General features: G+C 45.4%; 1 protein-coding gene across 1 annotated transcript; it reads left to right on the top strand.

Annotated features, from left to right (window-relative positions):
* Window positions 1–6,272: 6,272 nt before the first annotated feature.
* CRIPTO (cripto, EGF-CFC family member) lies at window positions 6,273–10,972 on the top strand. Its single transcript, XM_055294662.2, has 6 exons — window positions 6,273–6,541; window positions 7,634–7,686; window positions 7,771–7,905; window positions 8,281–8,395; window positions 8,493–8,602; window positions 9,628–10,972. The coding sequence occupies exons 1-6, from the start codon at window positions 6,507–6,509 to the stop codon at window positions 9,744–9,746; spliced, it is 567 nt and encodes a 188-aa protein (XP_055150637.1). The 5' UTR covers window positions 6,273–6,506; the 3' UTR covers window positions 9,747–10,972.
* Window positions 10,973–12,395: the final 1,423 nt, after the last annotated feature.

Below are 12,395 nucleotides of genomic sequence, written 5' to 3'. Positions count from 1 at the left end.
GGGAAAGAAAAAAAATTAGCCAGGCGTGGTGGCACGTGCCTGTAGTCCCAGCTACTCAGGAGGCTGAGGCATGAAAATCACTTGAACCCAGCAGCAGGTAGAGGCTGCAGTGAGCCAAGACGGCACCACTGCACTACAGCCTGGGCAGCATAGCAAGACTCCATCTCAAAAAAAAATAGCCATTAAGAGCTGTATGTGATCAAATACAAAATCCACCACGTAAGAAGCACTTGTTTTTTCTGTTGTTGTTGTTTGTTTTTTTGTTTTTTGTTTTTTGAGATGGAGTTTCACTCTTGTTGCCCAGGCTGGAGTGCAATGGCCTGATCTCAGCTCACTGCAACCTCTGCCTCCCGGGTTCAAGCAATTCTCCTGCCTCAGCCTCCTGAGTAGCTCGGATTACAGGCGCCTGCCACCACGCCTGGCTAATTTTGTATTTTCAGCAGAGATAGGGTTTCTGAATGTTGGTCAGGCTGGTCTCAAACTCCTGACCTCAGGTGATCCGCCTGCCTTGGCCTCCCAAATCGCTGGGATTACAGGCATGAGCCACACCACCGGCTTAAGAAGCACTTTTAAATGAGATTGTGCAGGTCATGAAAACCAAGTGAGACCCCACCTTGCCTCCCAAGTCTAACTCCTGGGAGTCTGTCTGCCCATCTATCTGTCTGCTGGGGCTAAATGGCCTTGACTTGGTTGGTAGGAAATTAGGAAGTGACTGCCTCCTCACCATCAGCAGCTTACTGATCACACTAAAATGGCACTTCATTTAGATTACTGGGCTTGTCTTATCTCAGGGGAGGGGAGATGCAAGCAGGAGCCCTACCTTGGAAATCTCTGTTTACCCCATCGTGCTAAGTACAGATAGCTGATCAGTAAATATTTGTTGAATTTAATTGAAAAAAATTAAGATTTTGGTGTGAAAGAATTCTAAATTATAGCTATGTCTAAAAGTCTAAATCAGGGCTGGGTGCAGTGGCTCATGCCTGTAATCCCAGCACTTTGGGAGGCCAAGGCAGGCAGACTGCCTGAGGTCAGGAGTTCGAGACCAGCCTGGCCAACTGGTGAAACCCCTTCTCTACTAAAAATACAAAATTAGCCGGGCATGGTGGCGCACACCTGTAATCCCAGCTATCTAAGAGGCTGAGGCAGGAGAATCGCTTGAACCTGGGAAGCAGAGGTTGCAGTGAGCCAAGATTGCGACATTGCACTCCAGCCTGAGCATCAAGAATGAAAGTCCATCTCAAAAAAAAAAAAGGTTAAATCAGAGTTTCCATAGTCTAACATGGTTCCCAGTAAGTACATCAAAATTATCTTGTCTTATATGTGTTAAATACTCATTTCTTTTTTTTGAGACGGAGTCTCACTCTGTTGCCCAGGCTGGAGTGCAGTGGCGCGATCTCGGCTCACTGCAAGCTCCGCCTCCTGGGTTCACGCCATTCTCCTGCCTCAGCCTCCTGAGTAGCTGGGTCTACAGGCACCCGCCACCACGCCCGGCTAATTTTTTGTATTTTTAGTAGAGACGGGGTTTCACCGTGTTAGCCAGGATGGTCTCGATCTCCTGACCTCGTGATCCGCCTGCCTCGGCCTCCTAAAGTGCTAAGATTACAGGCGTGGGCCACCGTGCCTGGCTATATATGGTAAATACTCTTAATAAGTTGCCCAGAATTCAGCCCAGAATATCAGTGGTGGTTTGGGTTACATATTTCAAATTTGTCTTTTTTCCCTTCTTTGCTGGGGGAAGAGGGTATTCTTTGTTTTATTTCCAGGATCAAGTTTGTGGAAACAAGTTGTTTTCCTGTGGCACTTCTCAAGGACCTTGCCCTCGCCCCACCCCCATTTTAGAAACTAGGGCTGAGATTTAATATGTGTCTGTCGCAGATGCGGCTGGTGGAGAAATACTAAGCCAAAAGAAAACCAGCACAGGTAACCACTGCACTAGAGGCTGGAGAAGCTGAGGTTTCTGGAAGACCAGATTTCTGGACCTCTTAGTCCAAGGGAATAAAGGATAAGGGGAGAGTTGGTGAAAGACAAACACACACAGACACACACACACACACACACACACACACACAAGCAGTTTACAATACTGTGAGACCCGGCAAGGTGGCTCACGCCTGTAATCCCAGCACTTTGGGAGGCCAAGGCAGGCAGATGGCCTGAGGTTGGGAGTTTGAAACCAGCCTGGCCAACATGGTAAAACCGCGTCTCTACTAAAAATACAAAATTAGCCGGGCATGGTGGTGCATGCCTGTAATCGTAGCTACTCAGGGGACTGAGGCAGGAGAATCGCTTGAACCCAGGAGGCAGAGGTTGCGGTGAGCCGAGATCACGCCATTGCACTCCAGCCTGGGCAACAAGAGTGAAACTCCATCTAAAAATATATATATATATATATATATATATATATATATATATATATATATATATATATATACTGTGCTGACAAGATAAACTCTGGGGACAGTGGTTGCCCAGGACAGGGCTCTCAGAACAGCTGGAAGCTGGAGTAGGGAGGATGGTCTCAGCAAGGACTTCCCAGAGCAAATGACATTTGGGCTGAGTCTCAAAGAAGCCAGTCCAAGTGCTCTGTAAGAAGGACCAGCCAGGTCATAGAAAATGAAATACAAACACCCAATAACCACAGGACACAGTGCAAATCCAAGCAACAATGAAATACTACTTTTCACATACTGTATTAGCAAAACTTAAGATGCTTGCTGCAGCCAGAGCTGGTAAGTACTTGGGAGATGAGCTCTCAATACCAACTCAAGGGGGAGGGAGGAGGGGCGGAGGGGAGATTGGTGTAGGCTTCTTCGAAAATAATTTGGAAGCATCCACCCTTTAACTAAGCAATTCCAGTGCTAGAAATTTACAAGAGGGATATGCTCTCAAGCGTTCACCAAGATATATGTACAAGGAAGTTCACCATAAAATGTGGAAACATGTCATGTCTATTCATTGATAAAATAATGTATAGTATGTCTACATAGGAAGAAATATGATATGGCCCCCATGGCGCATGGATAAAAATGAAGTCCTCTCTTAAGCCCTTCTCCATTCCTCTTACACTGTTTATGTAACAATATGGCTCTAAAACGACTCGCTTGAGCACGTCTTCCCCACTGAAATTGCAGATTTTTGAATGCAGGAATCTGTCCTTTTATGTCCCACACAGAGACCTGTGGCAAATACCGAATAAGTTTCCAGTTGCAATTTGTAAGTTTGCCAGTGAAAACAGAAAGCCATTAACTTGTTAATGAAGTGTGGCCAGGACACACTGGGTGGATAATGCTTCCGCAGGAGTGTAGCTCAGGTGTTAACAGAAACTAAGCTTGATGAAATTAGAGGCCCCGACATTCCTCAGCGGGAGGGTACATACTTATACAGAATTCCCCCGCCCCCTCTGCTCTCTCTCATCCTCTGGCCTGCCTGGATGTTCAAGGGAACAATGACAGAGGTAAGACCTAAGTGCCCTATGATAAAAGGAGGCTTTTACCTTGAAATACTGTCATTGTACTGCAGACATGGCATTCTTTTGTTAACTCTTTGGTTGGAATTTAGTTCTACGTGTTCTCAACCATTTAAACAAGGTCGAATTGGCTTTTGATAGCTAAAATTGATCCCATTCTCCAAGTTTATTTTCTTCCTTGAATTTTAGGCAGACACAGCAATTCTGTCCTTTGATTATGATGTATTTCATTCCACCATTCTTGTTTGAATGGTTTTAAGTCAAATGCTTATTTGTGTGATTTTTAAACACAATTCTGCCCCAGTTTTTAATACAGAATGTCTCAAGGGCAGTACCAAGAAATGGCCAACACCAAGAGCATTGTTTTTCACTTTCTGCTCTCAGTGCCTTTCGTGAGAGATGAGATGGGCTGCCTGTGATTGGGGAACCCCCATTGCACAGCACTTCCCAATCCTAGGCCTGACCTTTTGACACAAAGCACTCATTGGCCTGGAGGCTGGCCAGCAGCCCAGTTTCAACAGTGACCAAGCAGAGGTGACCAGTGGCCATCCTAGGGTAGTCATTCAATTCCCCCACCTGAAGGCAGCAACAACTTTTTGCAGTTAGTACAATTAGAATCAACAGTTACTGTTCTTTCTCTCCAGCCTCACAGTGGGGTCACTTCTCACAACTGTTTCTCCAGAGCCAAGCTCCAGTCCACAGGCAGCCCAGTAGTAGACGTTAAATACCTGTTAAATAGCCCTTACATCTCTAGCCCAATGGCAAATATCTAACCTCTCTTAAACACCACAGCCCTTCCCTTCCCCTTCTCCCCACCCCCCATCCCAAAACCTGGCCCAGGCTCTGACTACCCTGGATCCACTTGGCTTCCTCTGCAGTCAGTACCTATGGGGAATGGGGATCTCTTCAGGGGGTTCTGGCCCTTACAGAAGGGATTTTGTGTGGCTGAAAAGCTGGCGTCCTGGGGTTCTGGTCCCGTCAATGCCAACATCGCCAGACTGGAGACCTCAGTTACTTCCTCTGAAAATGCAGTGATTTCCAGGGGTCCTATTTAAGCTCTAAAAATTCCACAAGAGCTTTAGATAAGGAAATAGCAATGCAGGGGTGTGTTCTGTTGCCGGTTCTGCCACAGGCCTGCCCAGTCTCTGAAGACAAGACCTGCAAATCCCCAAATAGAACTAGTTGTCTTGTCCATAAAGTGAGACTAATATTGTGGGCGCTACTTATCTACTTAGCACCTTGGACTGATGAGGACTGTGGTGCACAAGCTACCTTACAAATGTACCGCACTGAGTAACATCTTTAAACCTCCTTGCAGCTCCAGGGCTAGCCTTCTCCTTTGCAGAGCCCTCCCCCACCTCCGGCCTCCTAGAGCTTCAGGCCATGTTCCCCTGTCCCCTGTGAATCTCAGCATGCTACCTGAAGCGTTTCACCTGAAAAGGCCACACAAGGAAGAGGCGAAGCGCAGCAGGAATGAAATAGTCAACTGCTGTGGAGTTGGAAATGTTGCTGCATCCCACCATTGACTGGATGGGGCCTCACTCCCCCAATACAAATTATTTTACGTTTGCTTCTCCTAAGATCATGTGTAGAAGTAAATAACACCTCTTCCCAGCACCTGTGGATCCATGGCATCCACACAGGTGGGCACTGACGCTGAAATGGCCTCGGATGCTACCAATTCTTTCTGCCGAGGCCTAAATCCAATAACAGAGATGGAAACAACTATCTAATAAAAGTTTCGCATTTGTGTGCCTGCCAATATTAAGTAACCGTCAGGCTTTCCTTTAGAAATTGGAATTAAATGCGATTTAGAAACTATTAACGACTTTGGGCGTATTTAGTAACACATGAAATAACCCGGAGGACTGAAATGTTGGGTGAGGCGACTCCGGCTCATAGACGCGCCTCTCCATCTGGGGCATCTGGTGCACAGTGGAACCACTCAATAAACATGTTTACCCCTGCAAGCGGCACATCAGAGTCCGGGGGTAATTCTCGGTGTCTTGGGGCCAGGACGGCGAGGGGCTGGAAGAGGCCGCCCTGTGGGCGCTGGGAGGCTGAGATAAATTCCCGTGATTGGGGGCTGAAATGGCCTCCCATGCTGGACTGCCGTGGTTCTAGAACTTTTTCCTGGAACAGGCCGGCACTGCCACCGCCAGAGCCCCAGGGACTGCGCCCCTGGCCGCCCCTCCCCTCTCCCGGGCACCTGGCGCCGGCTCCCGCTTCCTTTCAGGAATTCAGGTCCGCCTGGAATTTGCACTTAAGTCTGAAGCCCCCTAGGAACCCTTCCTGACCCTGAACTTCTATTTCAGTTTCAAGCTTCCTAGTCTTCCCACACACACATACCTAGCTCCTCGGGTGGAGAGCACCCCTTTCTTGGCCACCCGGGTATCCCCCAGGGGGAGTACGGGGCTCAAAACTCCCTTTTGGAAAAACAAAGGTGGAAGCAAATTTCAGGAAGTAAAACTTCCTGAAATAAAATAAAATATCGAATGCCTTGAGACCCATACATTTTCAGGTCTTCCTAATTAAAGCAATTACTTTCCACCACCCCTCCAACCTGGAATCACCAACTTGATTAGAGAAACTGATTTTTCTTTTTTCTTTTTTTTCCCCAAAAGAGTACATCTGATCATTTTAGCCTGCAACTAGTAAGGATAGAGATATTAGGGTTAGTTAGTCACAGTTTTACACGACTCCTCTCCCCACTTGTGGGCCATTGTCATGCTGGGGGGCGTCCCGCCCACCTGAAAAGTCTCCCCGCCCCGACTGGGGCTTGTCGTTGAAGAAGGAGAATCCCCGGAAAGGCTGAGTCCCCAGCTCAAGGTCAAAACGTCCAAGGCCGAAAGCCCTCCAGTTTCCCCTGGACACCTTGCTCCTGCTTCTGCTACGGCCTTCTGGAGAACGCATATTTCTCATTTTCTTCTTAAATTGCCATTTTCGCTTTAGGAGATGAATGTTTTCCTTTGGCTGTTTTGGCAATGACTCTGAATTAAAGCGATGCTAACGCCTTTTTTCCTCCTAATTGTTAAAAGCTATGGACTGCAGGAAGATGGCCCGCTTCTCTTACAGGTATGAGCTAATCTTGAATGTGAACATTTTTTGATTGCTAGAGATTGCCAGCTTAGGAAATAATGTTCTACACCTGTCATTTGATTTTTCTCTTGCTCAAGACTTAAGAGAGCTGCCAATGGCACTGCTGTTTTTCCTGAAAGACCTGAAATTTCACACGGTTACTTCTAACTTTGCCATTGGCTTTTAACATTTTCGTGTTAATGTTGATTTTCATTTTATGTTAATGACTGCCTATGAAATAGTGTTTCTTTATTCTTGTATAAACAAAGGTCAATACTACAACCAAATTTAAAATCTTCTGAAAAGATTAAAGGTATAAGCAGATTCAATACTTGCAAAACCATTAAAATAATAGCAAAAAAAAAAAAACCACATTTTTTACCTAAAAACCTTTTAAATGTTTGGTTAAAATAGTTTGGCCGGGCACGGTGGCTCATGCCTGTAACCCTAGCACTTTGGGAGGCTGAGGCGGGTGGATCACCTGAGGTCAGGAGTTTGAGACCAGCCTGCCCAACATGGCGAAACCCCGTCTCTACTAAAAATACAAAAATTAGCCGGGCATGGTGGAGGGCACCTGTAATCCCAGCTACTCCGGAGGCTGAGGCAGGAGAATCGCTTGAACCAGGGAGGTGGAGGTTGCAGTGAGCCGAGATCGCACCATTGCACTGCAGCCTGGGTGAAAAAGCGAAACTCCATCTCAAAAATAAATAAATAAATAGTTTGTAAAATGTGATTCATCAGTAACATTGGATGCAGCCATTTTTAAATCTTTATATGAAAACTGTATGCAGGAGAAAAAATATGTGAAATAGAAGATAAAAGACATATACCTACTTAAAATTAGGTACTTATGTGAGGACGGGCCTAAGAAATAATAATGTATATTAAAAAGACTTGGATATTGGTGACTTTTTTTTCAACATTTTTCTTTGTTACATGAATTAACCATTAAAAAAAGAAAGGTGGTGCTCTACAATTTCTCTTTAGTGATCTGTGGTCTTGTCCTTGTGATGAGAGGACGCAGGTGTTAACTTGTAAGGTTTTTATTTCCTTTGTTTTGCTAACTCACGTCTGACTTCCTCTTCCTAGTGTCGTTTGGATCATGGCCATTTCTAAAGCCTTTGAGCTGGGATTAGTTGCCGGTGAGAGACCTTTTGTTCTTTTGATCACTCACAATTTTTATGTGACCTGAAATACAGACTCCTTGAATTGATTTTGTCGTTAAGGGCTGGGCCATCAGGAATTTGCGCGTCCATCTCGGGGAGACCTGGCCTTCAGAGATGACAGCATTCGGCCCCAGGAGGAGCCTGCAATTCGGCCTCGGTCTTCCCAGCGTGTGCCGCCCATGGGGATACAGCACAGTAAGAACTGACTGGCTTCGATGCTTCTGCGCTGGCCCTTCATGTGTCTCCTGAGGATCTTTCCAACACTCTGTCACCTAAAAGGGCACCTGGTTCTGGAACTGGGCAGGTGCTGGACTGCTTTTGGTTTTGGAAGTGAGACAGGGATTGTGTATTTTACTTCTCTAGAGCGCAGTTTTCCTCACCTAAGTCCGCTTCACGCTGGGGAACCCCAGAACCACCACTGGCCTATGCATGAAAATGACTTCTCTGCTCAAAGGCACAGAGTCTTATTCTGTGGTACAACACATTGGTGTTGCATTAACCTTCCCTTACAGGAATTGCCCTTGCACTTTTCCATCCCTACACCCTCAGTCATCTGTTCTTACCTTTCAGGTAAGGAGCTAAACAGAACCTGCTGCCTGAATGGGGGAACCTGCATGCTGGGGTCCTTTTGTGCCTGCCCCCCCTCCTTCTACGGACGGAACTGTGAACACAATGTGCGCAAAGAGTAAGCCATTCAGAGGGGCGGGGAGCCGTGGAGAGAAGAGGGAAAGGGAAGTGGAAATTTCAGACCCAAGGCTATCGCCTTACCTGTTCATTCTCAGGAACTGTGGGTCTGTGCCCCATGACACCTGGCTGCCCAAGAAGTGTTCCCTGTGTAAATGCTGGCACGGCCAGCTCCGCTGCTTTCCTCAGGCATTTCTACCCGGCTGTGGTAAGCGGAGGCTCTCCTCTTTGTTTTGCCCTTTGAAGTTACCTAGTTGCCTTGGGGGGTGCTTAGTTAGCAGGCTCTCCTTGTACCTCTTGGCTTGCTAGAGCCTGGCACCAAAGTTCTGCTTATAAAAGCATCGCAGACTCCTGTCTTGGTCTCTTTGATATTTATTTCCTCAGGAACCTGGCTAGTCCTGCTGCCTTTCAGATGGAGATGTATTTCAAGTCTATTTGACATTTTATGGTCTGAACTTCTACCGAGGAAAATAAACAAGTCTTGGTCTCTTGTTTAACCAAGAGATGTTCTCTGGTGTTCCTTTCCTTTGGGTAGGGGGACCCAAACCAGGATGGGCAGCTCATTTAGCGCCCACCCCAATGACAAATTCTATCAGAGGCTTGGCCCCTTGCTAGTCCTTTAGAAACTTCCAGGGTTCTAAAAGTCCCTGGTAACCACCTCCCCATACCTTACCATGACTGGTCGCAGAACCCTTTCACCTTATTGATTTTTACTGATTTGAGGAAAACAATGAAAAGAAAGGCAGCACCTGGAGAGAAAAAGAGGTGACAGTCCTCTCTCCACCCCAGCCTTAGCCAGGGGGCCCCCAAGTTCAGAGACCTATTCTAGTTCTGGGCTTGGAGATGTTAGAAATGGAAAATATTCAAGTCCAGGAAGTAAATGAAAGCAAACATTTCACTGAGAACAGGAAGGAATTCCCCAATCCAGACGGGGATTGTGTCTTTGCTATGCATCCTGGGTGTCAGGCTCAGAATAGGCGTTTGATAAGTGTGGGTTGGGTGATTGGATGTGTAGGGACCATGTTCTCTTCCCGGAACATGGGGCCCAATCAGAACCTAACCAGGTTCTGCTCATCCCTGCAAGTGAAGGCATCACCACTGGGCTAGGTTCCAGGTGTGAGTGTCCTGAGAAGAGCAGGTTCACAGTAGGCATGTGGATATGCCACGTTTGTGGGCAGCAGGATGAACTGCCAGAGAGGTTTCCTTTAATGACCAAGCATCCCTACCTTCCAGATGGCCTTGTGATGGATGAGCACCTCGTGGCTTCCAGGACTCCAGAACTACCACCGTCTGCACGTACTACCACTTTTATGCTAGCTGGCATCTGCCTTTCTATACAAAGCTACTATTAATTGACATTGATCTATTTCCAGAAATACAATTTTAGATATCATGCAAATTTCATGACCAGTAAAGGCTGCTGCTACAATGTCCTAACTGAAATATGATCATTTGTTAGTTGCCTTAAAATAATGAATACATTTCCAAAATAGCTTCTAACATTTCCTTACAGAACTAACTACTTCTTATCTCTTTGACCTGCCCTCTCCCAAAAAACTACTTCTTTTTTCAAAAGAAAGTCAGCCATATCTCCATTGTGCCCAAGTCCAATGTTTCTTTTTTTTTTTTTTTTTTTTTTTGAGACGGAGTCTTGCTCTGTCACCCAGGCTGGAGTGCAATGACGCGATCTCGGTTCACTGCAACCTCTGCATCCCAGGTTCAAGCAACTCTCCTGCCTCAGCCTCCCAAGTAGCTGGGATTACAGGCATGTGTCACCACGCCCAGCTAATTCTTTTGTATTTTTAGTAGAGACGGGGTTTCACCATATTAGCCAGGCTGGTCTCGAACTCCTGACCTCATGATCCACCCGCCTCGGCCTCTCAAAGCGCTGGGATTACACACGTGAGCAACTGCACAAGGCGTGGTGTTTCTTGATACATGTAATTCTACCAAGGTCTTCTTAATATGTTCTTTTAAATGATTGAATTATATCTTCAGATTATTCAAGACTAATTCTAATGTGGACCTTAGAATACAGTTTTGAGTAGAGTTGATCAAAATCAATTAAAATAGTCTCTTTAAAAGGAAAGAAAGCCTCTTTAAGGGGAGGAACAAGAGTGCTGAAGGAATGGAAGTCCATCTGCAAGTGTGCAGGGAGACTGGGTAGGAAAGAGGAAGCAAATAGAGGAGAGAGGTTGGAAAACATAAAATGGGTTACTTGATTGGTGATTAGCTGGTGGTAGAGAAGCAAGTAAAAAGGCTAAATGGAAGGGCAAGTTTCCATCATCTATAGAAAGCTATATAAGACAAGGACTCCCCTTTCTTTTCCCAAAGGCATTGTAAAAGAATGAAGTCTCCTTAGAAAAAAAAATTATACCTCAATATCCCCAACAAGATTTCTTAATAAATTGTGTTTCCTCCAAGCTATGCAATTATTTTAACTGTTGTAGAAGAGAAAATGTTCACAATATATTTAGTTGTAAACCAAGTGATCAAACTACATATTGTGAAGCCCATTTTTAAAATACATTGTATATATGTGTATGCACAGTAAAAGTGGAAACTATATTGACCTAAATGTGAACTGGTTATTTCTAGGTGGTGAGGTGCTTTATGGTGGTAGGTTTTTGCTCCCGATGTCCTTTTGCATTTTCCAAAGTACCATGGTGAGGATGTGTTATATCTGTTTTCCAGGGTCCTAAAAGTCCCTGGCAACTCCCTCCCCATACCCTACCATGACTGGTCACAGAACCCTTTCACCTTATTGATTTTTACTGATTTCATATGGAATATGGCAACTACATCTGGCTCAAAACTGGGGAAACCAGAAGAGCCGAGTCCCAGGTGAGTGCTCAGTTCTGTTTCTGGCTTTGATGTGTGTGTTCTGTGAAGGACAAGATTTGCTTCCATTATTTAGGTACCACTTGGTCCATAATTTGTGTTTTTCCAAATTAATTCCCTGCAGATGTAAACTGCCAAATAGGTGACATTTTTTACAGTGCCCAATGGAAAGAAAGTAAAATGGGATAAGCAAGAAGCAGTGAGGTGTACCAGAAAGCACAAAATCAGGAGGTGGACAGGCTGGGTTTGGAAGGTGGTCTGGCCACTTACTCACAGTGGGACCTAGCTTCCTAATCTGAATCTAGATTAGTGCCTACATTACAGTATTAGAACTAAGTGACATAAAATAGTTAAGTAGTTAAAACATTTATACAAAACAGGTTCTCACTAAATGTCATATTTTCTTCTCTTTTTACCTGCATATTTACCACAGAGGGTTTAAAAACATTTTTGGGGCCAGAAATAGAATTTATTTTTTTCTGAGACAGGGTTTCATGCTGTCCCCCAGGCTGGACTGCGGTGGTGCATTCACAGCAGCTCACTGCAGCCTTGACTGCCTGAGCTCAAGCGCTCCTGCCACAGTCTCCCGAGTAGCTGGGACCACAAGAGCACACCACCACGCCCAGCTAATTTTGCTTATTTTTTATAGAGATGGGTTCTTGATTTAAGCCACATCATCTGTGCTTATGCTTTTCTTTATATCAACTTATTTTTATTGTAAAATATACATAACATTTTACCATTTTAATCATTTGTAAGTTCAGTAGCATTTAAGTACATTTGCATTGTTGTGCAACTGTTACCACCATCTATTTCCAAAACTTCATCATCCCAAGCTGAAACTCTACCTATTAAACATTAACTACCCCTTTGCCCTTCCCCAGGCCCCCGGTAACCACACTTCCTTTGTCTCTGAATTTGACTGTTCTGGATACCTCCAGTAGGGGGAGTTATATGCTATTTGTCTTTTTGTGTCTGCCTTATTTCACTCAGCATCGTGTCTTCAAGGTTCATCCATGTTGTAGCATGTGTCAAACTTTTTTTTCTTTTTTTTTTTTTGAGACAGTCTCGCTCTGTTGCCCAGGCTGGAGTGCAGTGGCGCGATCTCGGCTCACCGCAAGCTCCGCATCCCCGGTTCACGCCATTCTCCTGCCTCAGTC

This window comes from Symphalangus syndactylus, chromosome 1 (genome assembly GCF_028878055.3).
Source record: "Symphalangus syndactylus isolate Jambi chromosome 1, NHGRI_mSymSyn1-v2.1_pri, whole genome shotgun sequence".
NCBI classification, from domain to species: domain Eukaryota; kingdom Metazoa; phylum Chordata; class Mammalia; order Primates; family Hylobatidae; genus Symphalangus; species Symphalangus syndactylus.
This window is presented reverse-complemented; position numbering and strand designations above follow the sequence as displayed.